Below are 26,954 nucleotides of genomic sequence, written 5' to 3' on the forward strand. Positions count from 1 at the left end.
ACAATATACTTAGTAGTAGTAGAGTAAAATGTTAAAGGTAAGAATGAGACTTACTCACTTACTTATGAGAGCAACAACAAATGAATCTCATATATACTGTGACTTGACTTGTGCGCACAGGCATGACTGGAGGCAAGGTGTGAACAAAAAGAGAGCTGGGGAGGGGCAGCTGAGGGCTGTTGCACTGAACGAAAATAAGTGATTCTGTTGAGATTTAGTTCAGTTTCCTCCACTGTCGCCTTTCGAGGTCCATGACCTGCTGCTTTCTCTTGTTCACTTCAATCTTAGGCAATGTCTCGCTGTGCCAGAGTCAGTGACTGTCCCTCCCTGGGGTAATGTATTGGGTTAGTGCTACTTGCCAGCTACATGAGCCTTTTTTTAACTCCTAAATGTCAGTGAAATATGTGAGCAGAGACCTTTTCTATTCACCTAATTTGGACATTGTTAACAATTAAGTCACAAATGCAATGTACAAAAGTTCCTGGTACTTAATCTCATTGTCAGGTCCTGTTTTGGTTTCTTCTTTAAAAATAAAGACGACTCCTCTCTCAGAACAAAATAACAAGACAACAATCAAATGTGGACTTTAAATATCAGATCTCTCTCGTCTAAATCCCTGTTAGTGAATGATTTGATAATTGACCATCAAATAGACTTATTCTGTCTTACTGAAACCTGGCTGCAGCAGGATGAATATGTCTCTCTGAATGAGTCGACCCCCTCAAGTCATGTTCAGCGATCTTCCACTCAAGTTTATTAATCAACCCCAGACATAAAGATAGTTTTAATTCATTTGAGAGCCTCACTCTTAGCCTCTCTGATCCTAACTGGAAAAATCAAAAACCAGTCCTGTTTGTTTTTGTGTACCGTCCTCCTGTCCCTTACTCTGAGTTTTTAACTGAATTCTCAGAGTTTCTATCTGATTTAGTTCTTAGTGCAGATAAAGTCGTTATAGTGGGTGACTTTAATATCCATGTAGATGTTGATGATAACTGTCAGAGGAAGTTAACTCCATGGTACAATTCACAAATCCGTAGCTTAAAGCAGAAATCACGTAAGCTGGAAAGGAGGTGGTGTTCCACCAATTTAGCTGAATCTTGCCTGGAAAGATAGTTTAATAATATATAAAAAATCCCTCTGTAAAGCTAGAACTTCATATTACTCCTCATTAATAGAGGCAAATAAGAACAACCCTAGGTTTCTTTTCAGCACTGTAGCCAGGCTGACAAAGAGCCATAGCTCTGTTGAGCCTAGTATTCCCTCAACTCTCAGCAGCAACGACTTCATGAATTTCTTTACAAATAAAATCATAACTATTAGAGAAAAAATTGATCAGATCATCCCTGCATATAGCATGGATTATACAACAACTCTAGATCCATGCTCGTACTTAGACTGCTTCCTCCCCGTAGATCATTCTGAATTAATTTCAGTAATTAATTCCTCTAAACCATCAACATGTCTCTTAGATCCCATCCCGACTAGACTCCTCAAAGATGTCTTACCTTTGATCAGCACGTCCATATTAGATCAGATCAATCTGTCTTTACAAATAGGCTACGTACCACAGGCTTTTAAGGTTGCTGTAGTCAAGCCCCTGCTCAAAAAGCCTACTCTGGACTCAGGGGTCTTAGCGAATTATAGACCAATATCCAATCTGCTCTTTATCTCTAAAATTCTTGAAAAGATCGTTTCTAAGCAATTGTACGACCACCTGCTCAGTAATAACTTGTATGAAGATTAGATTTAGAGTACATCATAGTACAGAAACAGCACTGGTAAAGGTCACTAATGATCTTCTATTAGCATCAGACAATGGTCTACTCTCTATACTCATCTTGTTAGATCTTAGTGCTGCATTCGACACTATAGATCACAACATTTTATTACACAGACTGGAACATGTCATTGGGATCGGGAACAACACTAGAGTGGTTTAAATCGTATCTATCAGACAGATTTCAGTTTGTACATGTTAATGATGAGTCTTCCATGCACAGCAAAGTCAGCTATGGAGTTCCACAGGGTTATGTGCTTGGACCGATTCTTTTCACTTTATATATGTCCCCTTTAGGCAATATTATTAGGAAACACTCTATAAATTTCCATTGTTATGCAGATGATACCCAGCTATATTTATCTATGAAACCAGGAGAAACTAATCAATTAGTCAAACTTCAGGAATGCTTAAAAGACATAAAGGCCTGGATGTCCTCCAATTTCCTTCTCCTAAATCCAGACAAGACAGAGGTTATACTGTTTGGACCTAAAAATCTCAGAGACACTACGTCTAACCACGTTCTCACCATTGATGACTTAGTACTGGCCTCAAGTAATACTGTAAGACATCTCGGAGTTATCTTTGATCAGGATATCTCCTTCACTTCATACATCAAAGAAATCTCTAGAACTGCCTTTTTTCACCTAAGAAACATTGCTAAAATTAGGAGCATCCTGTCTCAAAGTGATGCTGAAAAACTAGTCCATGCAGTTGTTAGTCTTTAAAATTCTTCTCCTAACTTATAAATCCATTAATAATCAGGCTCCATCTTATCTTAAAGACCTCATAGTTCCTTATCTTCCAAGCAGAACTCTCCGTTCTCAGACTGCAGGTTTACTTGTGGTTCCTAGAGTTTCCAAATGTAGAATGGGAGGCAGAGCCTTTAGCTACCAAGCCCCTCTCCTGTGGAACCAGCTCCCAGTTCAGGTTCGGGAGGCAGACACCCTCTCCACATTTAAGACTCTTTTTTTATAAAGCTTATAGTTAGAGATGGATCAGGTGACTCTGAACCATCTCTTAGTTATGCTGATATAGGTTAGTCTGCTGGGGGACCTCTACTGATAAACTGAGCTCCTCTCCTCTCTCCTTTCTCCTCTATCCATTCTAATTCTACCATTGCATGTCATTAACGTTGTGTCTTCTCTCTCTTTTAGTTGTGTTTCCTCCTCTCTGTCTCCCTCTCTCTGTACTTTTCTGCAGGTATCCTCGGCCTGGAGCTGTACATCTACAGAATCCAGTTCATCTGCCCAATGTTCTTGATGCTTGTTGTTGTTTTTGTTGCCTGCTGTTGTTTTCTCTCTTCTCTCTCCACTCACCCCAACCGGTCGAGGCAGATGGCCGCCCACTATGAGCCTGGTTCTGCTGGAGGTTTCTTCCTCTAAAGGGAGTTTTTCCTCTCCACTGTTGCCTAAAGCTTGCTCAAATGGGATTGTTGGGTTTTCTCTTTAATTTTTTGTATAAATATTTTCTGTAAGGTCTTAAACCTTACACTGTAAAGTGCCTTGAGATAACTTCTGTTGTAAATTGGTGCTATACAAATAAAATTGAATTGAATTGAATTGAATTCTTTGTTCTTTATGAAGGATTAATAGATAAGATATATAACAAAGATTAGATCAATCAAATACATGGATCAAATGATCACATTACAGATTAAATATAGCTCAATTAATTCATATTTAGTATTACTTTATCATTTCTAAATCATCTGGTTTTGGTTGTGAGGTTCAGTAAGACAAGTGGAGACTGGTGGTATGTATATCTATAGATGATGGTCTGCAACCATGTAGAACAGAGTGGCACACATCACTAGTTGACAGGAAGAGGCAACACAGTGTGGTCTGAGCACAGCTCAGGTCAGCAAAAGGTCAGCTTCCATATTTAAGCTGATTTGCTGAAATATTATTCAAAATGAAACCAAAAAATCACCAGTAAGTGGGTTTGAATACAAACAAACTTCACGACTGTTGAGATCACTGTGAATGTGGTTTTGTTCAGACAGCTCTGACAGTTCGCAGCCAGTAGAGTAACTTGTGAAGATTGTAGATGTAAGCTTCATTTTTAAAGTTAATAGAAAGAGTTTCATCTTTTTTCTGTCTTAATAAATTATAGAAGTCATGCATGCAACCGGGAAATAGGGCCCAACATTCAGAACAGGTAAGTACAAACGGAAGGTAACAGGTGACATCAAGGTGAGTATTAAAAATAAACACAATCCAAAAGATGATCTGGATGTTATGGATCTGTCGCTCTTGGTTAAGCCTTTGACCCTCGCATTAAAGTCACAGAGACAGTAAAATAAAATAATCAATACATGTAACGTTTTTTAAACTGTGAAGTTGTGTGGAAGAATTTCCCAAATCCCCATAGATTCCATTATGAGTGAGTTAGTCAAATAATATTTCTCCTGCCAAATTGGCAGCATTTTCATTATCTTTTTCATTTTTATTACGTATGAGAGTGGAAAGGGGGAATGGGTCATAACTGGCGAAGGGATGGTGGATCAGGAAGTGGGGGAGCTGCAGGATCAAAGACACAATGTGGTGAGCGTATGGACGCTCAGAAAAGACAAAATACAGCATGAGAAAATATGGAAGAGACTAAAAGAAGGTAGTTGGTACCTATGTTTGTTGTTATTGTCCCAGTCATTTAGAGGGTTGTTTCTGTGTGTTATCCTTGTGATAGACTGCCATCCCTCTCCAGGGTGTACCCTGGTTCTGGCACAATGACAGCTGAAAAATGCTCCAGCACTCCCACAACCTTCACGAGGACATGTGTTTGGGATAATGAATGGATTTGGAGGGTGATATGGTCGTGGACAAGGTGCCCCCCCCTCCACATTACGCGTTAGTTTTTTCAAAGTATCAGAGAAGGATCCTGCTACTGGTGAAATGTCTGCTTGGTGTACAGCCACTGATGCCATATCCAGTGCTTGATGGCTTGTATAATCTTACCCCTTCCCACCAATCAATCAACTAACTTTGACAGTTTTTTTAACATTTGTTTTATTTGTTTTTGTTTGTAGTAGTTTCATAAAAATGTGCAGACTTTTGCAAACAAAAGAAATGTTAGAGCAATGTTGTAGAAATGTTGTAGAAATGTTGTGCTGCAGCACAGACGAAGACCAGACATAAAGTTACATTATGTCATGTGGATATAGTTTGCTGCATGTTTTAACTACAGGAAGTTCATCCTGCAGTTCTCTGTCGCCTGTAACCACAAACAAGAAAGGGTATCACGTTGTTCACAAGAGCGATGAAAGTTCTACTTTAGTAACTTTACTAAGTGGAAAGACATTATTGCACATGAGCAATGACTGTGATAAAGAAAACATGCCCCACCTCTTACTAGTCCCCTACAGGAGCTGCAGTAATACAATCATACGCACAATGAGGAACTTTATCTTTACAACAGTTCTACTTCTCTGCAGTCACAGTAAGTATTAGTATTAATTATCTTCCACTGCAGCTATTCCTACACAGAGCGTGCTAATTGAGTGTTGTGTGTAACGTTATGTCTGTTTCAGCTTGGATCTCTGTGTCAGTTGCTGAGTTTCACACTGTGGAGGTTCAGCCTGGTCAACAAGTCTCACTGCTGTGCTCCAACTACAGCAGTTCTCCTACTATGATAATGTGGTTCAGAGTGATCAGGAGACTGAAGCCTCACTGTGTTTCTTCTATATTCAAACCCTCTGAACCTGCTTCATTCTGTGATGGTTTTCAAAACGGCAACTTTGAAACAACATCCAACATGTCTACTGTCTTTCTCAAAATCAAAAGAGTGGATTTATCAGACTCTGGACTTTATTTCTGTGGATATTACATAATCAATAGCCCAGTTATTGTGCATGCAACATATTTGGATGTTCAAGGTAAGATTGTTTTCTTTCTCTGTCTATAATTTGATGGTTTCTAATTAAAAATGTCAACAGCTAATCTACTTTTGTTTCTTTCCACTACAGCTTCTGTTTTGCATAGTGTGTTAGTTTGTGTGTCATATTAATCAAATCTCAGGCAACTAAAAGAATAAAATGTGCAAACTTTAATTCAACAATCTTTCTTGTAGACATGTTTGATGGAGGTGTAAAGCTGTTGATTGTGCTCGTTCTGACCGTTTTCCTTGTTATGGTCATCATTGGTCTAGTTGTCAAAATCAAAAGGCTTCAGAAAGGTACCTTTACTGTTTTATTCTACATTTTCACAAAAATAATTTTAATATATTTTAAAATAATTTTTCGTACATGACTCAACCAAGCCACGATTTCTGTCTTTCGTATTTAGCTCACACAGAAGAACAGACCCCACAACGGACGGAGGTGACATTTTATATATTTATTTTTATATTCATGTCATCTACCAGTTACTAATGTTGTCTTTTACTATTTGAGATGAGTGACTGAAAACGTTTTTTTACAGAGTCAGGCTTCAGATGACCTTAACTATGCAGAAGTGACTTTCCGTCGAAATGAAAACAGAAACCTCAGACCTGCATCAGAGGAAAATTAACCAGTGGTGTGTGGTTGGTGGATGTGCAGAGTCACTGCTTCAAACCACTGTCACAGTGTCACAATTGCACATCACATACTGTATGACACATGCAACTATTTTGTGCATGTGTCCTTTTTTTCCTAATGTCATAGTTTCTTTGGCCTCCTATCTCAATTAACAGGCACAAAAAAATCTTTTTTTTTCCATAGAGAATGATCCAATAGTGATGCTGGCAGCTGATCAGACTCCTTTAAATACACCTTAAAGAAACAGTACTTTTCTCTGAACCAGGGTATAAAATCTGACCACACAGCAGCAACATATATGTACTGCGTTAACAGGAAGAGACAGGGTCTGTTTACAAATGTGTGTGTTTGTGCTTTGAACACTTTGAAATTCATGAAGCCTCTGTATTCGTACAGTGCGTCACTGATGTAAGTAATAAGTTAACCTCTAAAACTTGTGAAAAGCTGCCTCCACATTGTAAGCCTCTCAGCCTGCTATACATTGCACATGAGAGACCACAGCAAACCTACAGCAGCAGCAGCTCCCGTCTATCTGCACATTGATATGTACTCTGTCTTCTCAGTGCAGCAATGTGTGTGCAGCTCTCTGTGATTACTGGAGCAGGTCAACAAATATAACAACCTATGAATTATATGAAAGGATGCTCATCCATTATAATGGTAAAAGTAAGAATATGTAAGAATAACTAATCATTCGGTTGTGTTCAAATTGGCTGTGGATAAACACAGGCCACACCTAAACTAAGTGCTCATGAATATGGGTGACGAGGCCTTGTTAACCAAAGCTTAAACCATGAGTCTACTTCAACATATTTCAATTACAATATGTTGGACATGCAGGAGTAAAAACTGGATGACTTGATTTAATTGTGATGAGTAAGAAGAGTGCTAAGCTTCCGTCCTTGTACAGGACCTTATACAGACGAAAAAAGCTTATTGTATCTTCCCAGCCTGGCATGCTAAAGTTGTTAGCTATCTAACGTAGTAGCCTTTAAATTGACAACCTTAAGTGTATTTGAAAAATTGCTGTGTTTGTATGATGCTCCCAAATAAAAGTTCGATCCCGACTCTTTCTACTAAGGTAAAAAAAAAAAAAAGGAGGACTGATCGACTCTAACAGGTCCTGCCAGCTGGAGATGCCCAGAAACCCGCTAAAGGCAGATTCTAACCCAAACCACCTCAGTTGATTTCAATTCATGTATTTAGTTCATAGCATCCCACATAGTCAACATGCACTCTTTTCTCAGCAAAAAGGACCTGAAAACGGGATTCTCCCTGCAGCGCTATTCCTTTCGTTCCCTCCCTCTCCCTTCAGCTTTGTCTCTATTTCAGGGAGTGTTTGTACTGAACTTCACTTCAAACACTACAGTAGATGTTTTTCTACAAAAGCTGTTGACAAAATTAAGGAACTGATTCTATCTTCTATTTCAGAGCCATGTACCAACACAGAGGAGGGCAGTCATCCTAACTTTTCTTCAGCACAAGTCGACTGTCTTGTTTATAATACTGCCGCCTCACTCTAAGTGAGGTAGTGAATCAGAGGAAGTTAGCTCCAGAGCACAATTCACAAATCCGCAGCATAAAGTAGACATCAAGTAAACTGGAAAGGAGGTGGCGTTTCAATAATTAAGAGGAATCTTGCTGACCTGGAAACACAGTTTATTAACTATATATTATATAACTATGTACATTCATCATTAACAGAGGCAAATAAGAACAACCCTAGCTCTTTTGAGCCTAGTATCCCCTTAACTGTCAGTAGCAATGACTTCAATGACTGTCAATAATTAATTTATCAAAACAATCAACATGTCTCTTAGATCCCATCCCAACTAGACAGCTTAAAGATGTTTTACCTGTGATTAGCATGTCCATATTAGATCAGATTACCAGGCTACGTACCACAGGCTTTTAAGGTTGCTGTAGTCAAACCTCTACTCAAAAAGTCTACTCTGGACTCAGGGGTTTTAGTTTCAAAGCAGTTATGTGACCACCTGCATAACCTGTATGAAGATTTCAAGTCAGGATTTAGAGTACATCATAGTACAGAAACAGCACTCCGAAAGGTCACTAACGATCTTCTCTAGATCGTGTTATTATGATCAAAGGAACAGCACTAGACTGGTCTAAATCATATCTATCAGATAGATTCCAGTTTGTGCATGTTAATAATGAATCTTCCATGCACACAAAAGATAGTTACAAAATTCCACTGGGTTCTTTGCTTGGAACATTTTTCTACTCTATGTACAGTATGTCCTCCTTGGGCAATAACATTGCAAACACTCTATAAATTTCCACTGCTATGTTACCCAGCTTTATTTATCCATGAAACCAGAGGAAACAAATCAATTAATCAAACTTCAAGCATGTTTAAAAGACATACAGGTCTGGATGTCCTCTAACGTTCTACTCATAAATTCAAAGACATGATGTCATAATCATATTCTTACACTAGATGACATAACATTGGCCATTAGTTACACTTTGAGGAATCTCTGGGTCTTTGACCAGGATATCTCCTTTACTTCATACATCAAATATATCTCTAGAACTGCCTTTTTCCACCTGAGAAACATTGTTAAAATTAGGAGCATCCTGTCCCAAAGTGATGCTGAAAAACTAGTCCATGCATTTGTTACTTCCAGACCAGATTGTAGGCATTAGGAGGATGTGACATCCCAGTTACTATTATTATTCCTGCTCATATGCTCTTTAATTAATTTCAGTACTTTGTCAAAACAACAATCTTTAATTTATCTTAACTTGGAAGTGGTATTTTGCTTTTCAGAATTTCTATTAGTTTATTGCAGTCTGAGACACATAAGGACGAGCGCTGTAGTCATTTAGTTGCAAAGTCACTAGAATCAGCAAATCCATCTTCCCTGTCCTTGATCACACCACCATGAATGAAATGAAGACACATGGCTATTAGCTCATGTTTGCATTGATCTATGAACTCATCTGCTAGACTTATGGTGACTCATGAGATTTCTTTTTGATTTTTCATGGTAATAATGAAGCTGCACATTCCAGCACCTTATTCTGAATGTCAGGACTGCTAAAGCTTCAATTGAGCTTCTGGGTCATACTTTGTACTTAACTACTTAATTTACTGGTGGAAATTTAAGAATGGACTTGACATTTTCCATATCAGTACCTGTCATGGTTTTGGCCTGGCCCCAGCCGGTCTTGGATTTTCCTCTCGCTCTCCCTCTGGACTCCGCCCACCAGCAACTTCTCTCCCTCTGCTCACAGCAATCAGCTGCACATTGGACTCACCTGTGTTCCCCTCAGGCTACATAAACTCTCCTCAGTCCTTTTCCCCCTGTCATTTATTTTGATTGTCTTCATGTTTCAACCTATTTCCAGCCTGTGTTCCATCCCTGGTATCAACCCTACCTTTTTCTGAATCTGCCTGCTCAACCCTGCCTGCTCCTGCTCGTCCTTCCCAGTCCTGTCTGCTTCCCCCTGGTTTCTCTGGACGTTGTTCCCCCCTCTGAACTCTGGACATTGTTACCTGTTTCTCAGTGAGTTGCTTTCCTGCCATTGAGCAGCGGCTTTCTTTGATACTTGAGTCTTGTTTTGTTACTTTGTTCCCAGTCTCACTGATGGTTTTCTGTTGTTACTTTGTCCTGGTGTTTCTGCCTGTTTTTGTAGTTTTCTCAAATAAATCCTGTTTCAGTTCAAACCTGCCTCGTTCCCCCTCCCTAATTCATGACAGTACCAACATAAAAACACTCTGTCTTTCTCTGCTTTTATACTTTAACCATATAAACTTAAGCACTGAATGTAGAGAAAGAAAATGCAAACCACATATATGAAGCCAGTTTGATTGAATGGGCCCAGACAAGAAGGGAATATTAATATTATTAACTAGACCCAGTTATGACAGGTTGGGGAAATCCAAACAGAGTATTAGGATCAGAGAAGTAGAATCTGAAACAACCAAATATTCAGGGCAGCTTGTATATGGTACATTTGAAACTGATCTGATTAGGCTGATTTAAGAAGGTCAATAAAACAGGCATCAGTGAAGTGGAGTTAATGTTGAGTCTTAAAATAAGAGCAAAGGACTGGAGGTCAAGCTGGAACTGTGTCTCAGCTGACTTCTCTACATCCTGCCCACCTCGAGCCCCTGCTCTGATCTCCACTTGTGAAATAAGAGAACTTATTTCAGGTGCTACTCACCTCCAGAGAAATGTCTTGCTCGTGCACCTATCCTAGTTTTCTCTTGGTCGTCATACTTCTCTCCACTTCAAGCTTCATCTTTCGACAGCTTATGCTGTCACACGGTGATTGTGTAATTACATTTCTGAACATGACATGCCATGACTGTATATATGAACAATATTCCAGTTTAACTAAAAATAACTTCACCTGAAGCGGAAATGTCTATCTTGTGAGCTTTGCCACTCAGCTACAAAGATATCCAGAGCATTTGCTTTGAGTGTCGAACTACACAAACGTCCTGTCTGCATAAAAATATATAGGTCAGGTTTCTAGATTGTTCTATTGTTGACTGATTAATAGATGGTTGACACCGACAGGCTTTGATGTATTTTTGAAGCTCTACCAAAAGTGGCACAAATCACCCTTTGAGGCTGAGCTCTAAGACTTGCTGAGAATTCATTTCTGTGGTCAGTTTGAATGAAGAGATGTAGCCTACTTACAACACTCCGCCTCTTTCCAAGAACCGCCTGTGGTCAAGACCTCAGAGATACAAAGTGTCTTTGCACAGACTCTGCATCTCACACACAATGAAGAACGTTACCTTCATCTCAGTTCAAGGTAAGACTGAAATTATTACTTTTTTGTTTTACCTGTACAAAGAGACAGTACCTAATGTCCTTAGACTAAATGCTCAAGTGAAGACGGAAATCTAGTCTTTATTTTTTGAATGTATTGTCTTTTTACTGACACCATTGATTTATGAAAAGAAAATCGGTGAAATGAATCTCATTCTCATTTCATAATGTTTTTTAAAGGTAAATCAACAGACAAATCACATGATACCGATGCCACATTTCAAATTAAGAATCTTCTAATCACTTCTACCAAGCCTTAAATCTGTGAGAAACATGTTTAGCATCTGACATCATTTAATTCAATATGTTTTTATAATAGTCAGCAAAGGTTGAATATTTTCTTCCACAGTTTCTGTTGGAATAGCAGGGCTGATTAGTGTGATCCTGAGCAGTCTTGTTTTCTTTCTAATCATTCAATGTTTTCGGGCAGGTACGTGGTCTTCAGCTAACATATATTAAGAGATGTTTTTACAAATCAGTTACAAATAACAATATGACTTGGTCCCATTTATTGTCTCTCCATCAGTCGCTGATGAAACACAGCAGCCACAAAGAAATCAGGTGAGTTTTCAACTTCTTTTATTGTTCTATATATTTAACATCGCTTTATCCTGTGTGAACTCCTCTGCTGTTGTGAGATGGTGCTCTGTCTTACAGAATCATGACTGTGACGAGCTGAAGGCTGCAGCTCGGAGTCCGTATTCAACAACAGTAAGAAGCAGGAGACAAGTGGAGACTCATGTTATTTATGCTGCTAACAGAGACTCCGAGTGGAGCTGAAGCTTCTATCATAGAAACCTGCTTTTTGAATTTAGATTCCTGATGCTACCATCACTTAGTGAACAAAATCTGATTGTGAAATAAATAGATTACATTCATGCAAATGTGTCATTTTTTTGCATTTGAATTCCCTGTTTCTTAATCAGACATCACAGTCTAGGTCTGTTCTTAACACACTGCAGACTGATTGTTTAGCTTAAATGAATCTATCTATTCCGGGTCAAGGTTGCCTCTTTTTTGATCTATATTCTACATTTATGCTGTACTGTGGAAGATTTTTGATGTAAAGTTTAGTCTGCTGCAGCGGCACCTGAACTTCGCCGTCATTGGTCACATCTGACCTCTGTTCCTCTTTCTCTCCTGCACAATCAGTGTGACGCAGGAAGAGCAAGTAAAACCACTGATGACCGACAGAACCGACTTACAAAGAAAGTTGAGAGAGTGGTATGTAGGTCTGCAGCAGTGCAGAACAGAGGGATGTGCACCACAGTCATCTGACAGGAAGAGACAGCTCAGTGTGGTCTGAACATAAGTGAAGTGAGAGAGGCCTGTTGTAAATGTTGTAATATCAGAGTGCTGGCTGGGTTTCCTCAGTCAAGCACAGAAAATCAGGTCTACATTTAACATGTGTTTTCACTCTGTAGTAATTGAACGTGTTAGCTGCAGACATCACAACCACATTTTAATGACGGCGTGAAGAATAAAGTGGCTGAATTCCATTTAGCTGGTTCAGATTCATGATCCTGGTCACAGACATATTGATCTGTGCTGTCTGTACATTAAATGTAAATGAATGTCTTCTAATGCAGATCTTTAGTCTCCAGGAGATGTAACCACCTTTTAAATATTCACGTCTACTGCACACACTTCATATGTTTAGTTGTTCTGACCACCAGCTCTGCAGGGTGAGTCTGCCTGTGTTGGGCGCTGAAGCTTTCTGTGTGCACAAAGTACAACAGCACCAGTTTCACAGGAATCCTACATATTATATATATATACTAAACATATATATGTGGTAACAATCTCCATCTCATCCCTCTCCTCACTGACCAGCTTCTCCACTTACAAATGATGGTGGCAGATGTTCAGTAACTACTACAACTACTTGTGTGGTTAAGTAACTACAGTAAAATTGTGTCACTTTCCACTGTGGTGACAAACCTGCTGTCTGTGTTCATCTTCACCTATAACCACAGGAAGGCTGGCCTCCAGCTGCAGGGTATTTGTTCCACTACTGAATGTCACTTTCACCATGTAAGCTGCCATCAGAAAAATCTTCAATTTAAATATAAATATGCTTTCAATCAGAACAAATGGACAGTTGTATTGAGAGACATGTGACACATGACACTGGAGTAATGACTAATCATTTTTTCAAAAGATAGTCCATTTTGTGTTTTTGATAATGGTGGTGATGAGCACTGTCTAACACAAGTCTCCCATACACAATCAGTTAGGATGAAATGTGGTGATCACCATGACGGTATGATTCCCAACATTTGAACTCTTACCTTATAATCCATCATTCAGCCACTGCCATGCCACTACCAACCTATGATGGGTTTATTTACTGCTAGGATATCACTCTCTATGTTATTGTCAATTTACCTGATCTTCAAGGTCCCATAGATTTTCTCCTATTGTGATACTGGTCCTGAGCCTGACTCAACTGATCCTGCTCAGCATTTATACCACAGAGCAGGCCTAGGCAGTAACAAGTGAGGATGCAAGCATCTCATTAGGTTTCTCCACCTATTCATTCAGCACCTGCCCAATCTGTCCTCCATCTTTCTTTATGTGCACAAATTATATACATTAACTTCCATTTTTACATTGTACTATCTAAGCTGTGGAAGGTTTAATTTTTAGTAGCCAGTTTTTAATCTTACTCAATTCTTCAGCCAGGATTAACCTTTGTTTGTTCTCACCCTTATGTGGAGTGAAAACAGCCATCAGCACATAAAGATATACTGTTACACTGACATATTCATGCAGTCACCGAGGAAACTGTCTGTTGTGTTAAACTCAAGGACCCTTCACTAGGATAACATCTAAAGGTCAGTGTCTCCTCATCAGAGATAGAACTGCTCAGTCTATAAATGGTAAAAAGCTAGTTCCGACCCACTGGACGAAGAAACGAACATGTGTAACACTCCACCTCTTGTCTGCTGTGTGTTTCAAGCTGGATCTCTGTGTCTGCTTCTCACGCTGTGGACGTTCAGCCTGGTGAAGACGTCACACTCCAGCGCTCCAACACTTGCACAAGTCCAACTCACATATTCTGGTCCAGAATCTGGTTAAGATTCTTAAATGTGATGCAACAAGTAAAACATTTGCTTAGCTTAAGTTAGATTAAAATAAGTTTCATGGTCTTTCTTGTGGAATAACAAAACTGACAAGTGTGATCCTCGGTCTTGTGAATGTCCTCCTTGTTGTGATCATCATAGTTCAGGCTGTTAAATACAGGAAACTTAAAACAGGTACTTTTGAGCGCTAGTGTATTCAAATTTGATTTAGGTCACATGATTAAATAATTCATTTTTTACAAAAAAGCTGTTATAGCTATATGGGTGACAAATATGAATAAATGAACTTGTCTTTGTCTCTGTCATTTACTGTAGCTCATAATGAAGAACACAATCTGCAAACACAGAATCTGGCTACAGATGATCTGAACTATGCAGCACTGAGTTTTCAACCAAAAGCAAAACTAAACCGCAGACCTGCGGAGAAACAGAGAGAGCTGCAGCCTAACGTTGTGTACGCTGCCACCAGATGAAGTGGAGCTGCTGCAGCTCAGAGTGGAACTCATGCATGGACGTTGTCATTTATTACTATATGTCATCACTATATGCAAAATTCCAATTCTTCTTTTGAAATAGTGATTTATATTCAGGCCACAACTGCAAAAATGTGCCGTTTTAATTCTCGTGCCTTTCTTTAAGTTCATCTGATCTCTTATTTGTTCTGCAGTCAATCTGTCGGCTTACAACCCGTATTTGATTGATGAGGAGCTGATACTGATGATGTCCAGTATCTCTTACAACGAGAAGTGTAAATGGAGGTCTGCAGCAGAGGGAGGGGTGAGGTTCACATCAGATCTCAGAGGAAGAGACAGCACAGTGTGGTCTAACAGAAAGCATTAAGTATTGATGCCCTGCCTCTAACTTTCCACTGCGGTAATAAACAGAGCGTCAGTCACTGCTTGAAGTGGCGTTTCAAACACAGGAAGAAAGGCCATCAGCTCTGTGTATCACAACCCCACACACTAAAGACGTGTTTTTTAGCAATAATCTATCAAAAATATATTTTTTATGTGTGATATGCAGAGTTTTTTCTTTTTTTGTTGTTATTTCATCAATATGACTCGACTGCGATGCAGAACATCTGAAACTACAGGTGTTTTTAAGGATGGAAAATATCACTTTTTTAGAAACAATGCATTCAGGATCGGTTTTACCTCACATTTAACTGTACACAAGCTCAATCAGGGTGCACAGTGTAAATGTTAACAGTGCTGATCCTATTTTGTATGTTTCCCCCTTCTGGTCATCGGTGGTGTTCGCAGATTAAGACAAACGAAACTAAAACTACTTTAAAATAAAGAAAAAAAGGCTGGGAAGACAATTCAATCTGTACGAAGCAATCAAATAAAAAAAAAAATCATCAAATTGTGAATTTCAGAAAAATAGTCACCATGAACACATTCACATTATCTAACATAATGAGAAAAATCTGTTTCCATGTGATTGTGCTGCTTTAACTAAAAGCACTTCACTGCGTTTCATTCTAACCACAGCTGGTTTTTAACCTCAAGCCTTTTATGGTAGCAACCAAAATGTGCTCCTTTGTTGTGGAATCTCATTTTATCTAACTGAAGATTTAAGAAACTAGAGAAACAGGCCAGAATACACAGTTTTAAAGGGAATATTTACCAGTCAGTCAATGTTATTTCAATGATTTTATTCATGTAGGTCTGTTTGCAAAATGGCATTACAAATCGAAGTACTGTAAACTTGTCCATGAACATGTCTGGGTAACGTCAGTTCAAATAACAATATCATTGTTTTGGTAATTGACTCTTAACTTCTTTAAAAAATGTCAATCAATATCTAAGACAAACCTAACTGCCCTCTAAATGTTCAATATGTTTCCCAGAGCCAACCAGTATTCACGTATAAGTATACAAGTATACATATATTTAAAAAGTTTTACCCAGCAAATACTTTCAATAAAAAGCATTTGATGTAAAGCTAAATGGACAGCTTTATTTTTTTTACAGGCAATAACTGACTACTAACTAGGTAACACTCAAAGTCTTGTAAATAAATTCATTTCCACCGTTACAAACTTCTGTTATATTACTATTATTTACCTATTAAAACATGTGTTATGTGGCATTAGCTTCTTTAATAATCCTTACAGCCCTCAACTTACCTGTTGACTCAGAAGGTCTCCAGCAGCATCTGATGCCGTCTCCCCACGCTTTCAGGATAAACATGTCTCAGCTATGAAATCTCGGCTGTTTGAGTATGGCCAGAGGTCACGCCCTTATTCACTTGCGCTACAGTGTCAACGAGTTTCCATTTTGGCAGTGAAGGGGACGAGCTAAAACGCTCCGCTGATGCATGATGAAAGCTGCAGCATTTGAAACAAGACCAGGAGGTACTTTTATCAGCGTGACGATTTTAACAAGTCTCACGTGAGATCACAGAGAAACGGATCATTGAATGAGTATTTTGAGTATTTGAATCAATTCAAACGGTTAAACTGATGTTTTAGCGCAGGGCATGGTTTTGAACACATCTCTGAACATCTTTACTGCACAACTCCGCACTTTTATTCTTTTTTTTTAAAATAGTACGACAATTGACAGGATACATGAGAGCGCTTTTCGGTAATTGTTCTATTAACAGATACCTTCTACATTTCTCACTCCTGTGTCTTAACAGCTTCTATTTTCACAGCAACGGCATAAGGAGATTTGGATTTCGAGGAAAAACCTTAGCATGATGGAACCAACGTGCACATTAGATTTAATAAATGAATCTTTTAAATCTAGTCACAGGTATCGCCTAGAAACTGCTGCTGAAATAAGTCAGCTTTCTAAGGTCACACACAACATCAGAACACTAATTATTCAAATGGTACAAATTAAAAAAAGAAAACGCCTAACTCAGACGTCAAGCATTAAAATACTACAGCACAATGAAAAACTAAAACAATCAGGAGAAAAAAATACGAGTGTAAAAACTGTCCCAAAATCATAAAAAACAATAACAGACGTGGACGCCGCAGTTCCTCCTGTGAGCATCTCAGGGGAACATAACGCGCTCGGCCACAGACTGGAAGAGGATAGTGTCACGTACATCAGGAGGCGGCGAGCGGCGACGCAGTCGGACGACGATCCTGAAAGAAGAGCAAATGACACAAATGAACTGACTGCAACTGCTGATGCAAAGCACGTTGTTCCATCGTCAGTTTTTACGGGTTTAGTTTCTCGAGTTGAGTTTCTCGATACCTGCTCTTCAGCCAGAGGTCCCAGCCTAACGGTCACAAACGAATTATACCACATGATACCAAAGTGACATCTCCAATCCAACTCAGATGCACAGTCGTGCATTACAAGCGATTTAACACCTTGCTGAATACCTTCGTGCGCATGCCTTTTCAGACTATATTGTCCCACAAAATCTAGCGTGCGGGACAGGTCACAAGCTGCCTCTGCCTTTACTGAGACGAAGGGGAATTTCACATAAGGTATCAACCACCAATCTATCTCACACCTATTCTCACCTTCACATGCTGAGGTTTGCTTAATAAGCGTAGCGTGCAGGCGGTGGCGGAGGCAGCCGTTCTGCGTAGGGGTCCCTGGCACGTGGAACTCCATATGCTGGGACCCGGGAAACCGGAGAAAGTCGGGATCGCTCGTAGGAGTAACCATTACTGGCGGGGGGCATTGGTGTGCTAGGCGGTCTCCTGAGGGGGCTGCGATCTCGGGCGTAGTATGAGGACGGCGGAGGTGGTAGGGGCCGACGCTCATATGGGTCAAGCGACGAGGGCATAAGTCGGTCTCGGACGACGGCTGAGGGTGGAGGGGGAGGCGGAGGGGCGCCAGCACGCTGGTCTTCATAGGAAGCGATGCCATACGGACGGGCTCTGTACTTCTCATAATAATCTACCACGCCATATCTGTCCCTTTCACCATCATAGGGGCGGTCAGGATAAACAGCTCGTCTAGGGGGAGGGGGTGGCAGAGGAGGGGCTGGGTAACCTGGGGGTATATGGCTGAGGCGGCCTCTCAGGTAGCTCGGTGGGGGAGGCTCGTGCCTCTCTCCTGGATAGCGTGGGGGCCAATAGCCACCTCTGTCTGGGGGAGGAGGAGGGTAGTCATCCCGTTCTTCGTGTCTGGGACGGCTTTTAGAGATCTGGACATGTATGCGTTTGCCTAAATAGAAAACAACACAACACAAGGAAAACATAAGTTTAAACCCAAAACAAAAACGACTTCTCACCACATGATGGACGTTTCTTACCTTGAAATTCAGTGTTGTCCAGTCCTTTGATAGCATCCATGGCCTCGTCAGAATTGGACATGTGAACAAAGGCAAAGTTTTTGACAACAGCACACTCTGTGACTGTGCCATACTCCTCAAAGAGAGCACGAAGCTCATCGTCGGACCCCTTCTCTACATTCGCTACGTGCAGTTTGACTGATCCCTGGTTCTTTCCGTGGCTGGCCTCCACATTGATTGGTGTGCCGTGGAGCTTGTAGAGGTGCAGACTCTTTATAGCTTTGGTGGCAGCCTTGCGGTCATCCATGTGGACAAAGGCATAGTTCTTGATGATGGCACATTCTGTGACTGTGCCATACTGGGTAAAGAGAGCCTTGATTTCATCCTGGTCTGCCTCTCGGGGCAGATTTCCCACAAAAATTTTCACCATTGTTAAAGATCTGTTTTAAGGCAATTCAGAGAAAAAACGGGAATGTAAGGGTGGCGATGCAGAACAACGCGTGAAGTACAATGAATGACGTTTATGGTTGTACAGGCGGTTTTACAGTGTTGATGTCGCCACTGCAGCAAATGTATCAGGCCTGGTCACTGCAAGATGGCTGACGCCATTTTAACGTAACGCACCAAGTTAATTCGTTTACTAGTCCACGTTTAACAAACATTGGGTTAGTTATTTTACCATTGAAGTGTCTCTAACAGTTCGCAGGCTGCATTTGTGTACACTGAGGATAGTTAGATACGTCGAAACCCAATTCCACAGGTTTTTTTTAAATTCGTCGATGCTAATTGTTAGCTCGCTATTCTTGCCGCGCTACTACACAAAGCAGCGCTGCCCGTGTTAGCATACACGCGAAAAACAGCGAACAAACACTCAAATACTAATTTATAAGTGCGTGATTAACAAGTATTGCATATCAAGACGAAGACAAATTGTATGTTACCTTTTTTTTTTACCGTTCAGCTGCTTCTAATAATGCACCCCCTTTTTCGAGATCCTTCCTTTAGCCAACTTCCGGTTGATTCTTTTTCGTCCTAACACCCGGTCCGCGTTTCCTTCACAGCGCCATCCACTGTCCGGAAGGCCAAACAACCAGCGTATCTTTGTGGCTATGCATAAATAAACGTTTAGCTATTGCAAAACGCTTTATTTGTTGTTGGTGTGAAGAATTTTTATACCCAGTTTCTACATGTTATAAATCTGGCTTGTCAGAAACTCCCCTCCAGCTCATCCCTGTCTAACTAACTGTGACCAATGAAGTCCTGCACTGTTCATCATCACAGAGCAGTAAACTAAGGGAGTGCAGGCTACACCCCGGGTTGATGTGTAACGGTTTCATTTTACATCCTTACGCCATCCCGTTAAATAGTCGAAAATGCTGTAAGTCCAACAATAAATGTGAAACCGTGCGGTGACTTCCGGACTGTTCTCACTTACACCATCAGGGAAATTCCAGTGCTGCGGTGCTGCGTTCACGTGCTCGTGTTAAAATGAGCTACGAATCATTTCATAAGAAAAGTCAAACACCGTGACAGAGGTTGCATTGACGAGCGTTTCAAAAAAGTTAAGTTAAAAGTTAGCACATGTTGCAACAGTAACTGTTCCTATTCCTGACTGACCTGCTGCTTATTTTCCAGTCTTAAATGAACATGTGCGTCTTAACACATCCATGGTTCTTTAAGGAAAGTCCCTGTTTTACCTCAGCCGCCGTCTGTAGCTGTGATTTTTCCATATGCGCACGAAAGCAGCATTGTTGTTATTGGGTCATGTGAGAATGATGAAATAGGAGCTGCAGAAGGAAAACAGCTTGCACAGCTCCTACAGGAGGAGTCTTCATGTTTTCACCCATACAGCTGTTAGTTAGTTCTCTCTGGTGCAACATTTGAACCAGCTCCACTGTGGACTGAGCTTAACTGCATGTCTGTAAAACACACAGGTAAGGCACCAACAGTGTAACAGCAGGGATTTCTCTACTTGATGAGTTACTTTACTTTTGTTTGGAGTGGTAAACCACCTCATGCCACTGTATTCCTAATGGGTTTGTTTGTATTCTGCCTTAGGAGCCTGTTGTTGGTCAGATTCAGCTTTTTGTTGATTTAATCTGGAGCTTTTGTCAAGATGAACGTGTCCCAGACTATGGAGACAGAGGAGGATTTCCTGACTTGTCTCCACATCAAGTTTTACCACCCACAGCAGAGTTGTAGGGGTCTTTATGGCCTGCTTCCTCTGGGAAAGAGGAGTGTACATTCAGCAGATGACCCTCTAAAGCTCGGTCGTGACAACCAGGCCTGTACCTACTCCCTGGCGGACCCCCGGGTGTCCCGCAAGCAGCTGGCCCTCCAAGCCTACCGCAAACCAGGTAGCCAGGACATGCTGTTCAGCATTCAGAACCTGAGCCAGAGGGGACGGCTGTCGGTGAACAGCTCAGCGCTGGGCTACCTGGAGAGGACGGATCTCCCAGACAAGGCCCTGATCCGGTTCGGAGAGTATGAGATGCTGATCATCCGTGAGTCTGGTGAGGCCAAAGTCACCTTTGAGGTGGAGTTTGAGGTGCTGACAGCACCTCCATCCAGGGAGACATGCATGTGTGTGCCCAGCATGACACCCGTCATGGACACAGGCTCGGGAGTGATGAACGGTTTTCCAACTGCAGTCAGAGCACTTGGGCCCCTGGAGACTGACGAGACTCTCATGTATGATTCTTGATGAACTGTCACTGCTCTGTGAAATCCTGTGACTTATTTCTACTTTCTTACTTTCTAACAAGAATGCAATTGACTGTGCAGCTGTTAGAGTAGTGGCAGGTTTGTGAAGTCAAATCAGTATTATTTAGTTCCCCATATCTATTCCCCATATCTACTACTCCTATACTCCTACTATTTGTAGCTATATATTTAAAAACTGTGATCATAGTTGTAGCCTTTTCCTCACCTATCTGTATAATGTATATGTATAAATAATATCTTTAAGTTATAAAAGTAGCTTATTTGTTTCTACAATAAAATGTTTTTTGGTAACATGTCTTTGTTAATGTGTGTGTCTCTGATGCAGAGTTGGCAACCGTTAAAGAGAAACTGAAATGAGGGTGACTAGCAGTTCATGGAAATCGGTGCTTTCCTTGAACAGAGGACAGAGCGGCACCACAAGTCTGTTAGAAACAAGTTTTTCCAGATTTCCTCTTAACATATTAAATTCTTGAGCTCAGGTTACAGACACATATCGTAGCTGTCCTTCTTGTAACAAATACTTGCTTCTGGTTTTGGTTCAAAACCTGTTATTATATTACACGATATTATATACTAGTAGTTAAAGTTGTGGAATTAATACAGAGTAAAATCTACAACTATAAAGTAACATACAATAAAACAGGAATAAATATCTCAATATTTTACTACAGTATGATTGGATTTATAGCCTGTGATGAGGTTAGTTCCAAAACCTAGTGTTAATTTTTAATAGACCTAGAAATAAATTTACTCTGGTTAGAGAATCCTTATCTTTAACACGCAATTTACGAGCAGGACGTTTAGTAAAGCTTTATATGTTTGTTGAAGCAGAAGAGTCATCTCATTGTCAGTGTGGTTCTTATCAGCAGGATGCTTCAGAACTGACGAGAAGAGGAGCAATGAAAGCTGGGAATGCGATAAGCGTCATGCGGGTGGCTGTGCTGCCACTGACACTAACCACCACCTATTCCTCTACACTCCACTACAGCAGGAAAGTGTGCTTAAAAGATTTGATTTAATTAAAAAAAATAAATAAATTAGGAAAGACAATTTCTAAAAAGGGAATCAAGAAAATGATACTTCTCCTTTGGCCGATGTGTCAGGTTTACTTTAAAAAGCCCAATCTCTATGTATATTTGGCTGTTCTAGTATTCCTATCAATCTAAATCCATGAAACATATTTTATTTAGTTGTTTTGTTTTGCTCTACAGTAAGTCACTCAGTCGTTTTCATCTATCCTGAGCCTCTGCATCGAGTCAATCATTGCTCAACAGACACATCAGCAAATTTATCTGGAAACAGGACATTGGCTAATGGTGATAAAAACAGACTTTCAAGCTGAATTGAGTGAAACTGGGACAAAGTTTGCCTGTCATTGTATATAACTAGGATAAAGCTTTTTTAAAGCTTAAGCACTAGAAGTAAAGGTTACACAGCTGTGGTAATAAATGCTTACGTTTAAACATTTCATAAAAAAATAGTCTATCAAATCAAAGATCACTTATAAAATACATTTATTTGAAAAAGGCACAAAGTAGTAATCATGCCAGTGTCCTGAGGACTGGACTGGGGCTGTCCCTCCATTTCACAGTCTAATGGATCAGGCAGGACCAAATCAGCTTCCTGTAAGGACAACAGATACAATCAATCAAGGTTTGTCATATCGACAAGTTTTATGAACTTTGTAGTGACTTCGTATTGTGTTACAGTACCTTTATCTTTAAGACTGTCATCTTTGCTCAGTGGATAATGTTCAGAAACCTTGTGAAATCACTTGGAGACCCACAGACAAGCCTGTGAACTAAGAGACAGAAAAGGGAAACAAGCACTGTTTCCATTACTTATTCAACCTTTAATCCTGAGACTGCAATGCCAAATTTAATAAGAGGAACATCTAGCTTTAAAAAAAAGACAACGTCATAGGATAACTGATTGTTAAACAGATTCAGCGAACAAATCAGTTTCTGTTTAACTTAACATTTCTACAAGATGGAAATATCAAAAAGAGTCACAGGGCTACCTGATTTAAAAAAAAAAAATACTACTGTACTGTAGTACCCATGTATGAACACAAGACGGAGACAGTAACAGGTGTACAGCACTACAGTGAAGATAATATCTACCTCTTTTCTTCAGGTTGATGGGCATCTTCTGACGAAGACTTACCATGAGCTGCCACCATAGAGTCTAACAACCTACAAAGAGCACAAATACTGAGAATACCAGGACTGCATTCAATCTGTGGAACATAGTGTGTGTACACATATATGAAAATGTATTAAATGTTGAATATTCATTGAAAGGTTAATGAGAGATTAATGTGTGAATTTAATAACTAAGAATTTAAATCAAGACTAGAGAAAAACGTGCCGCAAGAGGACAGAACACGGGCCCTCGCAATACTCATTGCTGTGCAACACCCCAACCGACTCGACACACGGTAGGCAACAGTAAACACAGATGAAAGGTGCAGCTCTCTGTGTACCAGAGATGCACACGGCTTTGGACTTTCTGTTTAGCCACAGAACAACACAGGAAACTTGAAGTTGATACACATTTACAGTTAATGTAATACAGATTTCGTTAGCTGCGTTAACTTTGAAGGTTTTAGAGGTGACGTCACAAGTTTATGTTGCACTGGTGGTGACCTCAATCAGTCAGGCAACAGCTGCCCAAAGACTGGATTTTCTTTGTTTGAATCGCAGGCCTCGCTGCTCGGGTGAAAACGCATCAACACGAGAGTTCAATGGAACAGCCCAAGCGGTGCCTCACAATGAATAATGAACGGGATTGAGAAAGCATCACCTACCATGTGTCAAGCTGACAATCCTCAAGGGAGTTGAAACTGAACAAAGTCGTTTAAAGAGTTAAACGCCTGGTTATTACTGAATCTATCTGGTGTGGTGGACAGTGGCTATGTGCTGGTCATTAGGCTCAAAGAACTATCCAACGTGGAATGATGTGACAGTTAGTTGTCATTTTGGGTTTCAGTTGTTTATTTAAAAAGCCTTCAGATGAAATGCAACTTGTGAAGTAAATAAAATCATACATATCCGTATTATATTATTCTATTTTCGCAAGAAAAGATAAAACAAAGTGTAAAAAGAACAAAACCACACTAGAATTTTGATTTGTCATTATCGTACAACCTGCCACAATAATATCATATTAAAGCACTTCTAGACTTTTTAATTTTTTTAAACTGATTTTTAATCAACCACCAACCTTTGGCTTAACAAAATTATTTTGCCTATAAAGATTTTATATATATTTATAATTAAATGGCAACCCTTATTATGAAAGTATATTACAGTTTCCCACAGGCCACATTAGAAAGACTGAGTAGCAGAGTGTATAGTTTTTGGCCAGTAGCAGTACTGCGTCACACTGAAACAGCATCCAATTCTGAAAACATGTTGAAGGATCTGAACAATAAAACAAGCAGAGGAACAGAAAAGGCATGAACAGCTCAGAACAATGCGTGAACTGTAGACATGGATTCGTTTTTTTCTTTTCTTTTTTTTTTTTTTTTTTTAAGTACGAGGCTGTCCGCAATACAGCATCTTCCAGCAAGTCTCAGGCGAACGCAACGCAATCCGCCATAGACGAGGGGGGGATGTATAGCGCCACGTGCATCAGTAGACGGCGACGATCTTGTCATATTCTAAACCTGGAAAGAGAGCACACCACACATGTCAAGGAGCGCGCTTTATTTAGGATTCGCGCAAGGCTTGTTTTTAGTGTTCAAGCAGTAATATTTTAGGACTGTACCAGCTTCCTGGTTGTATATTGATCTACTCCCTCAACTAAAGCTGCATGAGTTACGAGCTCTGTCAGATGATGATGGTTTAAATTGCACCTCTACCTCTCTACTTTACGTATTAAGCTCTACACATTTTTTGGTATCATATGATTTCTATCAATGTGGTTTATAGTGTGAAGAAACATCCACTCTCAGTTCTCACCTTGAATTACACTCTTGGAAACCTAATAGCCTGTGTAGCGAGGTGGTGGTGGGGGCGGTGGTGGTAATCTCTCTGAGAAGGAGTCTCGGGGACGGGGAGGAGCATACATCGGGGACAGCCGGGACCGCTCGTAGGTGTACCCATTACCTGCTGATGGTGCAGGTGGAAGGGGAGTTCGTCTGATGGGGCTACGGTCCCGGGTCATGTAGGACGGAGGAGCAGGAGGGAGGGGGCGGCGCTCATATGGGTCAGGCGACACCATTCCAAGACGTTCTCTAACCAGTGCCGAGGGAGGAGGTGGAGGAGGGGGGATGGCACGCCTGTCATCGTAGCCTGCTGTGCTGTATGGATGGGCTCTGTATTTCTCATAGAAATCGACCACCCCATAGCCATCTCGCTCGCCATAGCCATGGTCGGGAAAGGCTGCTCGTCTCGGAGGGGGCGGCAGAGGAGGTGGAGGAGGATACGCGGACATACGGCCTCTGTAAGGAGGCTCGGGCCTCTCTCCGGGGTAGCGAGGGGGATAATAGCCCCCTCTGCCAGGCGGAGGTGGATATTCCTCCTCCTCCTCAGGTGCCCCTCTGGGTCTGCTTTTTGAAATCTGAACATGTATGCGCTTTCCTGAGAGAGAGAAAAACATTGTCCCTCAAATCTTGTAGTCCAAACACTGACAGGAACGAAAACCCCAAAACGTAGAAGCAGCGGATGAAACCAGCTTACCTTGAAATTCTGTGTTATCCAGGCCCTTTATTGCATCCATGGCCTCATCTGAATTGGACATGTGCACGAAGGCAAAGTTCTTGACAATGGCACACTCTGTGACCGTGCCATACTCCTCAAACAGCTCTCGGAGCTCTTTATCAAAGCCCTTTTCTACATTGGCTATGTGGAGCTTCACGGGGCCCTGGTTCTTCCCTCTACTGGGCTCCACATTGATGGCTCTACCATTCAGTTTATAGAGGTGGAGTTCACGGATGGCTTTAGTGGCCGCCTTACGATCCTCCATATGGACAAAGGCATAGTTTTTGTACTTTGCACATTCTGTCACTGTGCCGTACTGGGTAAACAGAGCCTCAACTTCCTCCTTCTCAGTGTGCTGAGAGAGGTTCCCGATGAAAATCTTCACCATCGCTGCTCCGGTGAGCTTCTCTAAAGCGGGTAGAGACAGGAGGAGTCAACACAGGTCACCATGCAGCAACCGAAAGTAACGAGGGGGGAGCAGATAGTGAAACTATCACGTCATTATCAGGAAATAGAAAACTAGTCACCGAGGCGACAGTTGTCTGAAGTGTCACTGGACAAAAACGACAATAAAAATACAAACTGGCACATTTATCGTTAAATTGCTTTAGTTCTGCAACTGTACGACTTTAAACTACTTGTAGAAGTCGAAAAAGTTCTCGTGTTTTCACTTCCTGGACTCACCGCTGCTAGCCAGGCTCGTTTCATTTGACTGCTATCCTTCAGAGAGCTAACGCTGGCTACCACGCGTGAGCCATTTTGTCTCCAGTGGCGGAACCCTAATTAAATGCGTTTGGGTTTAAAGACGTGTAGTTACGGATAGACACGGGCATGAAAACGTCCATACTCACAGCTTATGAATGGCGCCACAACGAAGTGGAAACTCTAACTATCACACAGGAAGGAGCAACTGGCCGGAGTCGCACAGAAATAAATCTGATTGGTGGAGATACGCGTCGCTCAAAAGACACGCGCTGTGATTGGGTGACGAGACTCGCGAACCGAATGACCGCAATGACGTGCGAGGGACGGGTCACGTGATCGACGAAGGCGGCGGAGTGTAAAGAGCAGAACAATAACTTTCATCAACTACATAGTTCAAACTAGTTCAAACTAAAGCATCAGCAA

The 26,954-nt window shown here is 40.9% G+C and overlaps 3 protein-coding genes and 1 long non-coding RNA gene across 4 annotated transcripts; 3 read left to right on the forward strand and 1 right to left on the reverse strand.

Moving 5' to 3' along the window:
* Positions 1-5,145: 5,145 nt before the first annotated feature.
* Positions 5,146-7,392, forward strand: LOC113157822. The gene is made up of 5 exons (XM_033326509.1): positions 5,146-5,215; positions 5,307-5,651; positions 5,846-5,950; positions 6,061-6,095; positions 6,196-7,392. The coding sequence occupies exons 1-5, from the start codon at positions 5,170-5,172 to the stop codon at positions 6,283-6,285; spliced, it is 621 nt and encodes a 206-aa protein (XP_033182400.1). The 5' UTR covers positions 5,146-5,169; the 3' UTR covers positions 6,286-7,392.
* Positions 7,393-11,037: 3,645 nt separating this feature from the next.
* On the forward strand, positions 11,038-11,946 carry LOC117152992. The gene is made up of 4 exons (XR_004463417.1): positions 11,038-11,084; positions 11,451-11,531; positions 11,628-11,662; positions 11,759-11,946. It is a non-coding gene; the product is annotated as an uncharacterized LOC117152992 (long non-coding RNA).
* Positions 11,947-17,152: 5,206 nt separating this feature from the next.
* Positions 17,153-26,754, reverse strand: rbm4.3 (RNA binding motif protein 4.3). The gene is given in 8 exon segments (XM_033326556.1): positions 17,153-17,290; positions 17,678-18,329; positions 18,418-18,836; positions 20,834-21,041; positions 25,094-25,250; positions 25,252-25,706; positions 25,806-26,234; positions 26,678-26,754. Coding segments are annotated over 6 exon segments (2,280 nt in total). The 5' UTR covers positions 26,215-26,234; positions 26,678-26,754; the 3' UTR covers positions 17,153-17,290; positions 17,678-17,697.
* tifa (TRAF interacting protein with forkhead associated domain) lies at positions 20,178-21,415 on the forward strand. The gene is made up of 2 exons (XM_026352656.2): positions 20,178-20,330; positions 20,455-21,415. The coding sequence occupies exon 2, from the start codon at positions 20,513-20,515 to the stop codon at positions 21,098-21,100; it is 588 nt and encodes a 195-aa protein (XP_026208441.1). The 5' UTR covers positions 20,178-20,330; positions 20,455-20,512; the 3' UTR covers positions 21,101-21,415.
* Positions 26,755-26,954: the final 200 nt, after the last annotated feature.

The sequence above is a fragment of the Anabas testudineus genome, chromosome 18 (genome assembly GCF_900324465.2).
Source record: "Anabas testudineus chromosome 18, fAnaTes1.2, whole genome shotgun sequence".
NCBI classification, from domain to species: Eukaryota; Metazoa; Chordata; class Actinopteri; order Anabantiformes; family Anabantidae; genus Anabas; species Anabas testudineus.

Coding starts and splice junctions, on each gene's coding strand:
- LOC113157822 (XM_033326509.1), top strand. CDS start 5,170: ATGAGGAACTTTATCTTTACAACAGTTCTACTTCTCTGCAGTCACA. Junction 5,216..5,306: donor TCTACTTCTCTGCAGTCACA/GTAAGTATTAGT, acceptor TGTCTGTTTCAG/CTTGGATCTCTGTGTCAGTT. Junction 5,652..5,845: donor AACATATTTGGATGTTCAAG/GTAAGATTGTTT, acceptor TCTTTCTTGTAG/ACATGTTTGATGGAGGTGTA.
- tifa (XM_026352656.2), top strand. CDS start 20,513: ATGAACGTGTCCCAGACTATGGAGACAGAGGAGGATTTCCTGACTTGT.